Source organism: Dromiciops gliroides, chromosome 4 (assembly GCF_019393635.1).
Source record: "Dromiciops gliroides isolate mDroGli1 chromosome 4, mDroGli1.pri, whole genome shotgun sequence".
Lineage (NCBI taxonomy): Eukaryota > Metazoa > Chordata > Mammalia > Microbiotheria > Microbiotheriidae > Dromiciops > Dromiciops gliroides.
In genome coordinates this window covers 195,860,093-195,874,725 of record NC_057864.1, presented here as the reverse complement: position 1 = coordinate 195,874,725, position 14,633 = coordinate 195,860,093, and the positions used below count along the sequence as shown (strand labels likewise).

General features: G+C 40.2%; 1 protein-coding gene across 6 annotated transcripts in view; it reads left to right on the top strand.

The window, feature by feature from the left end:
• The window catches only part of STRADA (STE20 related adaptor alpha), a 30,806-nt gene that overhangs the window by 14,488 nt on the left and 1,685 nt on the right, over window positions 1-14,633 (top strand). For 4 of the 6 annotated variants that reach the window (XM_044003999.1, XM_044003997.1, XM_044003998.1 and 1 more), the window contains 8 exons: window positions 1,381-1,409; window positions 7,209-7,311; window positions 7,871-7,992; window positions 10,339-10,447; window positions 10,742-10,865; window positions 12,746-12,917; window positions 13,506-13,610; window positions 14,190-14,431. In XM_044003999.1, coding sequence (XP_043859934.1) covers window positions 1,381-1,409; window positions 7,209-7,311; window positions 7,871-7,992; window positions 10,339-10,447; window positions 10,742-10,865; window positions 12,746-12,917; window positions 13,506-13,610; window positions 14,190-14,431 — 1,006 coding nt within the window. The remainder of the gene's footprint in view (window positions 1-1,380; window positions 1,410-7,208; window positions 7,312-7,870; window positions 7,993-10,338; window positions 10,448-10,741; window positions 10,866-12,745; window positions 12,918-13,505; window positions 13,611-14,189; window positions 14,432-14,633) is intronic. The other 2 variants (XM_044004002.1, XM_044004001.1) reach the window with 1 other exon arrangement.

Sequence of the window (14,633 nt, the reverse complement as noted above, 5' to 3'; positions counted from 1 at the left end):
GGATAAACTCTGGCTTAAGTCATTTGTAGGGGTTTTGGTTTTTAGTTACACCCTAGTTATTTCATTAATAAATTGTTTGGATTTCTTCCACCCTGAAAATTGCTGTAGCAGATTCTGAATAGATTTCTCTCACAATTTGTTAACCTGCTCAATAACTTTAGTTAGAGCGGTCAATGATGGTTGCCAGACTTTGAGCATCATCTGCATAGCACCTTAGGGAAATTATGAAGGACGTTACAACAACAAATCTACTTTCTTTACTCCTTAGTCTGTTGGTTTCACCCTGTGGCTACTGAATGAAGAAAAGTCCTTGGTTTGTTTATTTTCATAAACTTGACCTTTGTTTTAGGTTTTAGCTAGAATTATAATTATATTAATATTGCCATTCTGCTAATAACAAGAATGTTGTGGATAGAGGACCAGCCTTAGAATTAAAAAAGATGTGAAGGGGCAGCTAGGTGGTGCAGTGAATAGAGCACTGGCCCTGGAGTCAGGAGGACCCGAGTTCAAATCTGGCCTCAGACACTTGATACTTACTAGCTGTGTGACCCTGGACAAGTCACTTAACCCTCATTGCCCTGCAAAAAAAAAAAAAAAAATGTGGATTCAGGTCTTGCCTCTGGCAAATACTGTCTGTGTGACCATAGGAAATCACTTAATTTCTCAGTGTCTTAGACACCTCTCTAAAAACTGGAGCAATTGACAAGTTGCTGATTTCCTTCAGTGGAGGGAGATTACATACTAGGAGTTCTTCACACATTAATTGAAATCACAGGTCTGAACAAAAAATAAAGATTACTAATAACAGTATTATTATCCCCAGCTCATAAGAAAGTTGGTTATCTGGAAAATGCAGGTGAATACAAAGCAAAATTATTTTGCTACTCTTGCAGAAAAAGGAACAATTTAGCCATGGAGTTCTTTCTTAATGGTCTCTCATTTTGGGGAATCAATATTCCAGTCGGTGCCCAGTACTATGTTGAAGCATGCTTATATTTTTATTAACCCAGGGAGTTGGTTCCTGGGATTAAGAGGGATTGACTAAACTTCTCTGTGTATGTGAAAATGAATTGTTGTTCACCGTGTGCTTGTTCACCATGGGCCAGCCACTGGAAGGAACTGTTTTGTGCCAGGGATAAACAAGACTGCAGCAAATAAGAAAACATAAAGTGGATGGTCCAAGTTTTCAAAAGCAATAGATTCACAGATAAACCCATTTCTGTTTTCTCTGTGTGTATATGTACATGTAGCATTTTGTTGTAATGACATTTAAGTAGTTTCTATTAATAAATGCAATCTTAAGTTCAGTAATTATTCTTCTGAATGTGCATATCTCTTGCCAAAAAACAAAAAAGCCAACAATTAATTTCTCTACTCCAGAGCAGCCTCCGGGTGACTCTCGGAGAAAAGTAAGTGATTTTTTTTCTGTAGGGTGTAGTGCTATTGCATTGCATGGAAATGATTCTCTGTGGAAGTTTGCGTGTTTCATTTGTTTACTCTTTTTTTTTTCTTACTGTTTATCTATCATCTGTCTTTACATGTACTTAGCCTTATTTGTGTGGATTCAGGTTTCACCCTGGAAAGGAGACTTTTGGTGTGTAATTTTGAAACTATGACCTATGATTTAAAATTAATAGATTCTTAGATATTTAGTAAAACTTTGCATTTTTCCTTGTGGTGAGTAAGGTCTCATCCCACTGCAGAGAAGGAAAGGAAAGTGACATTTGGCACCCTAAAATTTGGTTACATATCTGCCCTTTAGGTTCTTAAAGTATTGATACTGTTGCCCTCATTCTGTTTCTGTGAAGTTTTGAGGCAATAAAGAGACTTTTCTAGAGATTACAAAAAGTAAGACTTGGCACAAGTCACCCATATTAAAAAAGACCCTGCAGTGGGAAATTAGTTTTATTATTTGAAAAATTTGCAAGATACTAAAGATCTGTACACTATGCCACAAAGCTCTGCTTATTCCTTCCTCTGGTTCATTCTGAGTAAATAACACTTAATGTGCACAAATTTGTACAGAGCTGTCTTGGTGCCTAAAGAAAGGATAAGAACAACTTCTTAGAGAGAATTAGTAGCTTAACCTCAAAGTGATGGAAAATTTTGTGCCTTTTGCCAGACATCATAAGTGGGCAAAGGAAACATCCTTAAAAGTTTTTTCTTTGAGAAAAGGTTTCATTTTAGTTCAACAAGCATGTATTGCCCTATACTTAAGTCATTTAGTACAGAAGCACTTCTCTTCAAGACCTGAATATTTCTTAATCCAAAGATCTGACTTGTTTCCTCTTTGATTAATGAGATATTTATTCCAGAACATAATGCTAATTCCATGAAGTTTTTTTTCTAGTTTTAAAAGTTGCTTTTACACCAAATTTTATCCTGTGTGAAACCCTATGGAAGGCTATGTTGTTAGTATGTAACATGTTCATTTTTGTGGTCTGGTGGGGTCTATTTTATTTTAAAATCTTTAAAACAAAGCTCTACCTTTTGTGTGTTTCTTCTATATAGCTGTAGCATTTTTTTCTGCCACAGAAGAGTTAAAATGCTTTTCTAGTGGGAAAGACAAACAAAAATCTTTAAGATATCGAGAGTAGGTTGTGGTTATACATTGTGCTGGAAAAGTAGCACTGGAAAAGCTGTGCTATGTTTAACAAAAGTGGTTTAACTTTTTCCATTTGAGTTATTGTTCTTAGCTAAATCTGAAACACTTTAGTCTTTTCAGATTATTGTTGAATTTTGCTTCATTGCCAGTGTTTTCCCCTTGCTAAAAGTTTCTGTCTCCTTGTTATACTTTTTGTTTTTCTTTAAGTGATAGACTAAGATATTTGTCTTCAGAGGACAGACCTTTAATTTTAATTAATAAAAACCTACTGATGAGTAGATCAGTATGGTTGGTGGCTCATTAATTGTTGCAGAGTTAAGGGGGCAGTGCTTAGGCCACAAGTGCCTGGCGGAATCCTAGTACCCAATGTAGCCAAACCACTTAGAATCATAGACCCTGGAACCTTTAAGTGTGGTTAACCCCCCCCACACACACACACACACACTCTTTTTGCTTTGGGGTCATCCAAGACATTTTTTTTTTTCTGATAACCAGCAAAGACTTGTATTAAATGGAAAGGGACATTCTGATCTTGAGGAGTTCCACAAGGTTGCCATCTTTATTTTAGGCTCTTCTTTTATTGTGTGAAATATTAGTCATCCCGCACCCAGTGAGATTGAGGTGCAGTGGGAGAGGAGATGACTATGGCATATAATTAGAGCTGTCCTCTTACCTCATTTTCCTATCTCAGAATATAAATTACCTCATTAAATTAAACCTTTAATTTTTTTTTTTAATTCAGTTTAACAAGACACTATGCAAGGCATTAGAGGCACAAAGATGGAAAAAAAGATACTCCCTACCCTCTGGAACTCTCCAATCTAGCAAAGATATGTTGGGGCCCAGATACAACATAAAATTACTATAACACAAGTTAGAATATAATCATATGCATAGTAAAGTTAGAACAAAGTAGCAATGAGAAACTGAAGACAACAGGATACATTTCTAGCTTGTGGGGGAGCTAAGAAGGTTTTCTAGAGGAGATGGCACCCTGAGATGGACTTTTAAGATAGAGCAGAATTTCAAAAAAACATTTGGAAAGCCCTTCTCATTTATAGGAAGTACAGGTATTCAGATACATAGGGACAGAAGCTAGAAGAATGAAAAGAGTTTACATGTGATGCTTTTTGCAGTGAAAGGCCACTGAAGGTAGAGGATTTAGATACTCAAAGACAGCATGCTTCATTTTCTTGAAGATGATAGGATATTTAAAATATATATGAAATTCCAGGCAGGATCAGTCAGCTGTGCCCTACCCCTGTCTTGCCTGGTTAGAGAAATGGTGTGAAGTTTGGAAGTAAGAAGTGAGAGAAGACCTCCAAAAGCCTTATGTTAGGGGCTGTTACTGTATTGTAACTCACTGGAATTGGATGGTCTTATACTTCAGGTCATATTCTGACGTATGGATCAGTATCTAGGAGAGGGTACATTGGACATAGAGTCAGAAAGACCTGAATTTTCAATCTTGCCTCAGACACTTAGTAGGGCAAAATATATTTAAGTACCATAGGTCAAAGCTTGCTTAAGTGAGTTTCCAGATGTTGACAAAATCATGGGAGCACTTAGTGATCTCAGCCAAACCTACTTTATCTTGCCTGAGAAGGAATGAAGATCCTTGACTGACCAGGAGAGGAAGCATGATTTGCGGTTGAAATGATGGGATCCTTTAAAATCAAATTGGCTTATTAGAGAAGCCTTATTTCTGCTTCCCTTTTTTGTTTGTTTGTTTTGTAGGGCAATGGGGATTAAGTGACTTGCCCAGGGTCACACAGCTGGTAAGTGTCAAGTGTCTGAGGCCGGATTTGAACTCAGGTACTTCTGAATCCAGGGCCAGTGCTTTATCCACTGCACCACCTAGCCGCCCCTCTGCTTCCCTTTTAAAAGAAATCTGAACTTGTTACAGAGGTGGTATGTAAAAACTAAACAAAGCAGAGATTTAGCCTTTCATAGAACTGGGTCTGAGCTTGGCAATCCCAGACCGATTCTTATTCCTCGATTTTATGTCTCCACCCTTCTCCTTTCCCATCCTCATGGAACTTTTAGTGTAACTAGTATCTAGCATCTGCAGTATTTCACAAGAAACCCTTGTGAAAGTTACAGTCACCACTAAGTATTCTAAATGTTTATTCTTACTATAGAGGCAGAGCACAGATAAGTATCAAGTCAAACCTGACATTAACTATTGGTTTCAGCTTCCTGCTTCAGACAATACTATCTGCCTTATGCTACATAACCATTGCTTGAATGTTGTGCAAGGAAACGGTCACATAGCAGGCAACACAGGAAGAAATGGAGCTTCAGGATGCCTAATCAGCACCTGGATAATGAAGAAACAATTGAGCTAATAGTTGAACCTCTCTTCTTCTATCTTCATTGCCAGATTTCCTCTGGTTGCATATTATGAGGGATGAATATATGTGGTTTAGACTTGGTTTCTTTTCCCTTTAATAATGCTCATAAGTGTTTAGAAAATAATATTCCTGGGAGGGAGAAAAATTTGGAACTCAAAACATTACAAAAGTGAATGTTGGGGCAGCTAGATGGCGCAGTGGTTAAAGCACCGGCCCTGGATTCAGGAGTACCTGAGTTCAAATCCGGCCTCAGACACTTGACACTTACTAGCTGTGTGACCCTGGGCAAGTCACTTAACCCCCATTGCCTTAAAAAAAAAAAAGTGAATGTTGAAAACAACCCACATGTAATTGGAAAATAAAATACTACCAAAGAGAAAAAAAATAATACTCTCTAGATATCATGGACCCCATGCAGTATGATGTGGTACTGGGCTAGGAATTAGAAGACTCAAGTTTTAGTCTTGGCTTTGTCATTAGCTGTGTGAATTTAGGGAAGACATTTAACCTTCTTGAGTTTCAATGTCTGGGTTGTTAAATAGGGGTAATAATAGTTACCCTAGTTACCCTTTTCTACTTTGTTGTCCTGAGGATTAAATGAAATATAAAAATGGTTCTAGAGTGTAAGGTTCTATATAAATGTAAAGTAATAATACTTCAAAAGATGTTGTTTTATCGATATGGATTATTATTTCTGCCAACCTATAGCACAACCCCTCCACACCCTAGTAAATTATTTTGTGAGTTGTTGTGGCTAAGAGCTTCATTACCTTCAATACCTTTTGGTGATGAAGTGGTAATAGTACTGTTGTTAAGTGTAACTTAATGAGAGACCCAATTAAGCCAGATCATCCCAAGAGCATTGGAAGGAGTACTACATAGAAAAAAAGGTGGAAAAGATCTGTCAAGATTTCTATACCATCCTATTTTCTCCATTAATGGCAGTGAAGCTACCACATTTGAATTCTGACATCACAATCCCCAGTGTGTTACGTGACAGTCTTCCTTACTGCATATGACACTAAGGAAAACAAAAACAGGAAGAGTTGCTCTACTAGACCTGATGGTATACACAGAGAAGGTCCATCTTGGAGGCAGCAACATTTTGAGGATGTTGAGAGACTGATTGCCAAGATATATGAAAGAGGGAAGGATACTAAATTTTTTTAACTCACTGTTACACTACCTAAAAAAGATAATTAAGAAAAATATCAATAATTACTAACCCATATGCAAATTTTCAAGACCTTTATGAGAAGAAGCTACACACATATCAAGGGCATCTTTAGTTAAGGTAATACTTTTTATTGATGCCTTTTGTCTTTACATCATAATCATTCTACATATTCTCTTCTAGATCAAACCCTCTCTTGTGTCAAATTAAGCAAAATGTCATTTATTTTTTACATTGTATACAATATTTTGCCTCAGTAGTTGCCTACATCTCTGCCATGAGGAAGAAAGTATGTTTCATTATCAGACTGACAGTTTTTCTCAGGTAATATTCAATAGCAGACTACATTTTTATCAAACAATTGAAAAGTTCAGAGAATACAGGATTCCACTGTGCTTATGGGTTTTTTTTTATTTAAAAAAGCATTTAATTTGGTAGAACAGAATATTATCTAAACGACTCTCTTCAACAAAGTGTCTTCCATGCATATGTTAAAATCTTATATGATTCCTTGAAAGATACAACAGCTGAGGTAACTTTATTTGACTACCTGATTATTCATATCAATTATGGCTTAAAAAAGAAAGACATAGGCTTGCCATTATGCATACTATAAATAAGTCCAAATGGAAGAGGGATTCCCTATAGATGTCTCAGCTTCCCATATAAATGTGCCCTTCTTGGGAGACCCCTCCTAGAGAGAGGATTTTCAGTCATGAAGGGCTGATGATCTCTTTCAAAGGTCAAATAAACCAAATTAAATATCAAATGGAACCAGTCCTTGTCACTCATCAGTCACTCTTTGGGTCAGAGTGAGGAATAACTATCTCTGAGTCATTTGCTCTGAGATCAGTGCCAGTTAATATGTTAAGCTGGTCTTTATATATTATCAAGTCAGAAGTTGCTCTTTCCCTTCATATGACCCCAGCAGCAGAGCATTCTTCCTTCATCTTCATGTCAGGTTTACCACATTGGCTTTTGTACCACTTTCTCATAATTGGTTTTAATTACCACATCCCCACTAGAAATCTTTCCCTATTCTCTGTTCTGACTTTTTTTTCTCTTTCCTCTCTAGACCAATGAATCGAGCTCGGAGTCGATAGCATCTTCCCCTAAACAGGACACCATGAGCAGTTTTCTGCCTGAGGGCAGGTGTTATGAACTGCTCACAATCATAGGTAATGGGGCTTAGAGTCCAGAGGCATCTCCCTTTTTCTGGTGTCATGTTTCAAGCAACTGCCATACCTGTTTTAGCATCTGCAGTTGGAGTATGCTCCAGGGACAGTTGGCCCGCTATCAAAGTCCATGGTACAGAGTTGGTTATTTAAAGCTAATCTAATGTTTAATGAGTGTGCATTGAAATTATATACCAATATAGGGGGCAGCTAGGTAGTGCAGTGGATAAAGCACCAGCTCAGGATTCAGGAGTACAAATCCGGCCTCAGACACTTGACACTTAGTAGCTGTGTGACCCTGGGCAAGTCACTTAACCCCCATTGACCCCCCCCCAAAAAAGAAATTATATACCAATATATATCCAGATATTCCTATGGCCTCCCCCTTCGAACTATTTTATATGTTTCATGAGACCTTTAGGAAAATGAAGTTTCTATCTTGTCCTCTAACCCTACATGGAGCATATTTTCTGGTGTCTTGGATGCTTTTGTCTTTCCATTAAAATGATGAAAACTTTTGTTACTCTTTATTCTATTCATGGGATTTATGCTTTTCCTGTAGGCAAAGGGTTTGAGGAGTTGATGACAGTGAACTTAGCCAGGTACAAACCAACAGGAGAGCATGTCACAATACGGAGGATTAACCTAGAGGCCTGTACCAATGAGATGGTGACATTCCTACAGGTAATCAAGCAAGCATTTATTAGATACCTATTATGTGTCAGGCACTTGATTAGACACTAGGCATAGGAAGACAGAAGTAAAACAGTTCTTGCTTTCAAGGAACTTACTTTCTATTAGTGAAAATATAGAAATATAGCTACGTACTCCCAAAATGCATAATATGAGGTGAGGGAGGGTAAGAAGGTTAGCCAGCTTTGACAATCAGAGACAGGTGTCATGCAGGTGATTCTAGAGCTGAATCTTAAAAGTAACCAGAGATTCTAAGAGGGGGAAATTAGGTAATAGAATCCTGCTTAAGGAGATGTTCCTTAAGGTCAGAATATTTTAAGAAAATACTCTTAGTCCCAGTCCTCTAAGAAGGAGTGACAAGAAATTAATGCAGCTTGGAAAAGCTCTAGACTGTTAGGTGGCTACAGTAGCCATCATTGGTCAGTCTGAGACATTTTGTGTCCTGGGAAAGCTTCCCGACTGCTGTTGACTTTGTGCAGCTAAGATTCCCTAGGCATCTTCTATGATGTCTGCACTCTACCAGGTCTGAAGACTACGGAAAGTCAAGAGGGGAGGGAGTTCCTTTTGTCCTAAATATAGGTCTGTTTTATTTTGGTGGTGGACATGTTCTTTCCTAGTTATAACAAGTTAGCCAAATGATTTAAGCAAGTGTTTACCGTCTCATTAACCTGATAAAGACCCTGAGAGGGAAAGTGGTATATAGCAAATTAGCATGAAACCAGCTGAATGAGCTTCCCTTCTGTTCAGTTGCTTTGTTGTGATGCAGAGGCTTCAAAAATGTGACCCACAACACTCTGAAGTGTGGCCCAAACCAGAATAAAATGTAATGGGAAAATATTTAACAAAATAAGAAAAAATAAAATAAAACACAGATAATATTTCATCTCAAAACTAAATCCTGGGGCAGCTCGGTGGCGCAGTGGATAGAGCACCGGCCCTGGAGTCAGGAGTACCTGAGTTCAAATCCAGCCTCAGACACTTAACACTTACTAGCTGTGTGACCCTGGGCAAGTCATTTAACCCCAATTGCCTCACTAAAAAAAAAACAAAAAATTAAATCCTTATGCATTCTGTAGGGATATTAATGTATGGCTTAATGGCCCCAGTTTCTGTTTGACCCCCACTGTTGTAGTGGATAGTAGTGGAAACAATCTGGATTAAATAAATTGATTTTGGAATTGAAAATTCAATTCATCCCTTCCTGTATTCTGTCTAAGTTAGCATCCACCAGAGGGGGCCTTTGGTAGCTCTCTCCATGACTAACTTATCGCCAATTGGATCTTAGAAGAGGAAGCAGAAGCAGGTTCTTTGGAGCTAAACTTCATGTGTTCTAGATGACTAGTGGTTTTTGTCTAGCACAGCAGGCACAGACTCTGGTTTCTGCTGGCCCTTGTTTCATCGACCAGGACAGTCTGATCCCTGGAGTCTTCCTAGCGCTTATTTTGGTCTGATTTTGAATTTCACAGTGATAAGACTCACATGCCTTTTAGGAGGGGACCTCACAGTTTGCTGAGGAAATTTTTTTTCTGATGTCCAATCTCAGTTTCTCCTCCTTTAATTCCTCCTTACCATGCTTCCATCTCCTTAACCTATTTTAACAGGAAAGTGCATATATTTTCTTACTTTAGTGCAGGGGCTCTTCACATTTCTTGTACCACGGACTCCTTAGAATAATGCTTTTAAATGTAAAAAATAAAATGCATATTACAAAGGAAACCAAAGGTTAGTAAAAATAATGGTTCAATTTTTTTTGGTTCAAATAATGGTTCAATTTTTTTTCTCATCCAAGTTCTTGGGACCCCTGAAATCTATCAGCAGACATTTTAGGGGGTTTGTGAACCCCAGGTTAAGAACCCCTGCTCTAAGCAGGTTTCTGTGCCCCACTATTTGGAGTTACAAATTGGAGCTTGCCATCATGGCTGCATTGGACCTTGGGTAAAATAATTGTGAGGCTGCTCCAGACTTTAAGCTTCCAAACTAAAAAGGTGGTTCATTTGCAGAAACTCTTTCCTCTGTTGAAACAATTTCCTTTTTTGTTAGTAGACTGGAGGATAGTATTCTGGGGCCCCTCCATTTTTACCCGCTGAGTCACACTTGGACAGACTTTTGAATCACTTGATACTTTTATCTATCTATCTAGGACTAAAATAAGGTTGTGTTGGATTTCTAAAATGTGGAGGGAGTCACCTGTAGCACTGGAGCAGGGATCCCCTTATGTTTTATGGGGCACTTTCCAAGCTCCTTTTAGAACCAGTGCCCAGCAAGACCTTCTCTTATGTTGACAACTACTTTCTTGGTTTTTCTTGGCCCTGATTCTAACTCTACCATTCTTTTCAGGGAGAACTTCATGTCTCTAAGCTCTTCAACCACCCCAACATCGTGCCATATCGAGCCACCTTCATTGCTGACAATGAGCTGTGGGTTGTCACTTCCTTCATGGCATATGGTCAGTGAGAAGAAATCTCTTATATGGCACTATGGTTGCTGGTAATGCTTAAAAATCCTTTTGTTTGGGGCAGTTGGGTGGCACAGTGGATAGAGGACTGGCCCTGGATTCAGGAGGACCTGAGTTCAAATCCAGCCTCAAACACTTGACACTTACTAGGCTGTGTGACCCTGGGAAAGTCACTTAACCCCAATTGCCTCACCAAAAAAAAAAAAAAAAAGAATCCCTTTTTTTGTAAATCAGCATTCACTCATTTACCTGTTACTCATTTCCTACATATGTTTCTTTCTTCAGGTTCTGCAAAGGATCTCATCTGTACACAGTTCATGGATGGCATGAATGAGCTGGCAATTGCATACATCTTGCAAGGGGTGCTGAAGGCACTAGACTACATCCATCATATGGGCTATGTACACAGGTACAGAGAGAGCTAGGCCCAGGGAGCTTTCCACTTCAATAAGAACATCTCTCCTCCTAGGATAAAGACCATGAGGTCTGGGGATTAGCTGGAAACTAGAGTCAGTGGGACTAGGAATCAGAACTCCTGAATACCTAGCTTCTGACCTCGCCTCTGATAGGAAACCCCTTAGATCAAGCCTACATTTGCCTTTCGATAACATCCAGTAAGTTCTGCTCTCTTGGGCCAAGCAGAAAAAATATAATCCTCCTTCCATATGACCACCTCCATGCACTTAATGACAACTGCTATGGTCCTCTAAGTCTTTTTTTTTTTTTTTTCTGAGATATGGTTTCTTCAGCCAGTCCTTACATGGCAAGAACTTAAGACCCTTCCCCCACCCATTTTCCCTCTGGACACTCTCCAGCGCATTCGTGTCTTTGCTAAAATGCGGCCTTCAGAACCAAACACAGTATTTCGAATGTGGTATGACTAGATGGAATACAGTAGAACCAAACACCTTCATTCTGGGCACGATGCTTGGTTTTTTGGGGTTTTTTTTTGTTGGGTTTTTTTTGGTGAGGAAATTGGGGTTAAGTGACTTGCCCAGGGTCACACAGCTAGTACGTGTCAAGTGCCTGAATCTGGATTTGAACTCAGGTCCTCCTGACTCCAAGGCTGGTGCTCTATCCACTGCGCCACCTAGCTGCCCCTCATGATGCTTTTCTTAATGTAGCCCAAGGTCGCATTCACTTTCTTGGCTATTGTATTGAACATGCAGGCCACTCAAATACCCAGTTCTTTCTCAGAAAAATTACTGTCTGGCCAGCCCTGGTCAGTCCCTGGTCTTGTACTTGAAATGATGAGCTAAAAGGAACCTTAGAGGGGGCAGCTAGGTGGCACAGTGGATAGAGCACCAGCCCTGGAGTCAGGAGTACCTGAGTTCAAATCCAGCTTCAGACACTTAACACTTACTAGCTGTGTGACCTTGGGCAAGTCACTTAACCCCAATCGCCTCACTAAAATAAATAAATAAATAAAAGGAACCTTAGAGGGGGCAGCTAGGTGGCGCAGTGGATAGAGCACCAGCCCTGGAGTCAGGAGTACCTGAGTTCAAATCCAGCTTCAGACACTTAACACTTACTAGCTGTGTGACCTTGGGCAAGTCATTTAACCCCAATCGCCTCACTAAAATAAATAAATAAATAAATAAATAAATAAATAAATAAATAAATAAAAGGAACCTTAGAGGACTTTTTGCTTGATTTCATTTTATAAATGGAGAGGCTCCTGATGGTTAAATGACTTAAGCAAAGTCACAGGTAGTTATGAGAGATGGGATCTGGTGAAGTATATTTGTTGAGTTCAAATATACTTTATTCCTGTTAAGTTTCATATTATTACCTGAGCCTGGTGTTCTGGACTGTCAGCATATTTTTGAATCTCATTTCTTCCATCTGATCATGCCTCCCAGCTTCATATCATCTGAAAATTTATATATAAAAGTCAGTAGGTGTAAGGAGGCAAATTACTGTCCCTTTATATAATCTAGTTTTCCCATCTGTAAAGGAATGCTAACCTTCAGGTCTAAGGGATTGTGACTTTAAGTTGACAAAAGAAATAGACTTTCCATTTTTCAGACAGCTTAGTTCTGTGCATTATTTATGGTGATCATTTGGCTGGGCTCCCTACTGTCTGTTACATTTCCTGGTAAATGGATCCTAGGATTTGTGTGTGCACTGCTGCTGTTGCTATCTCTGAGGCCTAATGTGTGGGGTTGTCTGCCTTCCTTCTTGCTTGTGGGAGGGTGTTAATTTGCTTAAACATCCAGGCTAATGGGTTTGTATGGAAAGTGTCTTTGGAATTCCACTGTCCATGTGACCACATGACACCTCCTGTAGGAGTGTTAAAGCCAGCCACATCCTGATCTCAGCCGATGGGAAGGTCTACCTCTCAGGCCTTCGCAGCAGCCTCAGCATGATCAGCCATGGTCAGCGGCAGCGTGTTGTCCATGACTTCCCCAAGTACAGCATCAAGGTCCTGCCTTGGCTCAGTCCTGAGGTTCTCCAGCAGGTATGGACACTGGGCTCTGGGGAGTCCACCTTTAGATTCCCAAGGGAGTCAATAAAGCTTTCAGATTGGATTGGGATTGGATAGAAGGAAAGAATGTCTTTGGGCAGATGAACCTTCATTTTAGGAAGAAATCTCAGTGACTAATTGTCTCTTTTCCACATGTTATAAAAGTAGACTTAGGCTTTTCCTTTCCGGTAGTCCCAAAGTTAGATGTAATGAATCCTTTCCTTACTGGCCTTTGTCTCCATTTTCCTATGGTCCCAGAGGTCTGCTAGAGGAGGATAGCAGAAATGTGTGGTCTGCTTTAGGGGAAGAGTTAGCATTTGGCCATTCTCATGAAATGGGAATTGTATGCTGCCATTTGGATCCCTATCTTCCCAGTACTTTCTACGTTTAGCCTTTTAAAATAATGCAACAACTCATCAACCCTTAACTGTCTCTCCAATAATGTGGGCAAGCAGTGCTTCATAGCTGGTGCTGTTTTTGAGATTAGCGTTCTTTTCCTTTCCCTGGTCCTTATCCCCATCCCTAAGAGCAGAGACCAAGGCTCCAGATGGAGTGACCTGTGGCTGTTCTCTCCTGACTTAGAATCTTCAGGGTTATGATGCCAAATCTGACATCTACAGTGTGGGAATTACAGCCTGTGAGCTGGCCAATGGCCACGTCCCCTTTAAGGACATGCCTGCTACCCAGGTAAGCCTAGATTGCCTGGCTACTCCCTTCCTGACCCACTTCCTTGCTTCCTCCCCTGCCCCTGCCCCTGCCTCTGCATTGGCTCAGGAAGGAGCATCACAAAAACCTGTGAACAGGACCTGTCTGAACTGAACTGAGCCTTTGCCTGGAGCATTTTGGGAACTGGGGAGAAATAAAGTCTGGTGGGGAAAAGTGAAACCACTGCTGCCCCAGCTATGCAGGGGGAGTCCTTTTGCTAGAGGTTCTTTATCCTTTATGTATGGGATAAAGGTCTAGCACTTTCTTGCTATGGAAAACAGAAGATACGATCCTCCTCTACAGCTGTTCCTTGAGGTAACCCATTTACCTAGCCCCAGTGGGCAGCATTGCTCTAAACAAGTCACACTTGGACCACCAGCCCCATCCCTTTCCTTACTCCTAAGGGTTCCTATTTGTCCATTAACGCATTTGGGTAGGGGGTGGGGGAGAGACCCTTAAGCACAATTCCCAGGGGCTGCTGAAGAGTCCTGGTTTTAATGTTGGTGGGGCAGAAATCATGTAACATATTGTCAATTAACTAATCAAACAGGCCTTTCACAGATGCTTCTGGAAAAGCTAAATGGAACCGTACCCTGCCTGCTGGACACCACCACCATCCCTGCTGAGGAGCTGACCATGAATACCTCACGTTCAGGTGCCAACTCTGGCCTGAATGAGAGTCTTGCCGCCAGCACAACACGGAACTCCAATGGGGACTCCCCGCCACACCCTTACCATCGCACTTTCTCACCACACTTCCACCACTTTGTGGAGCAGTGTCTACAACGAAGTCCTGACCTCAGGTAGTGCCTGTTAAGCTTGGAACTAGATAGGGAGTTTGGGAGGAGTGAGTGCTCTTGGAAGAATAAGAGACCCTGGACTTCAGCTCCCACTTTGGGAGTTGTGGTAGCTTGGAATTTTATACCTTCTCTGTTAAAGAGATCGGGAGTCAGTGGGAATTGAGAGGACAGTGGGCATGCTAAAAAGCAAGAATAGAAAGGTTTA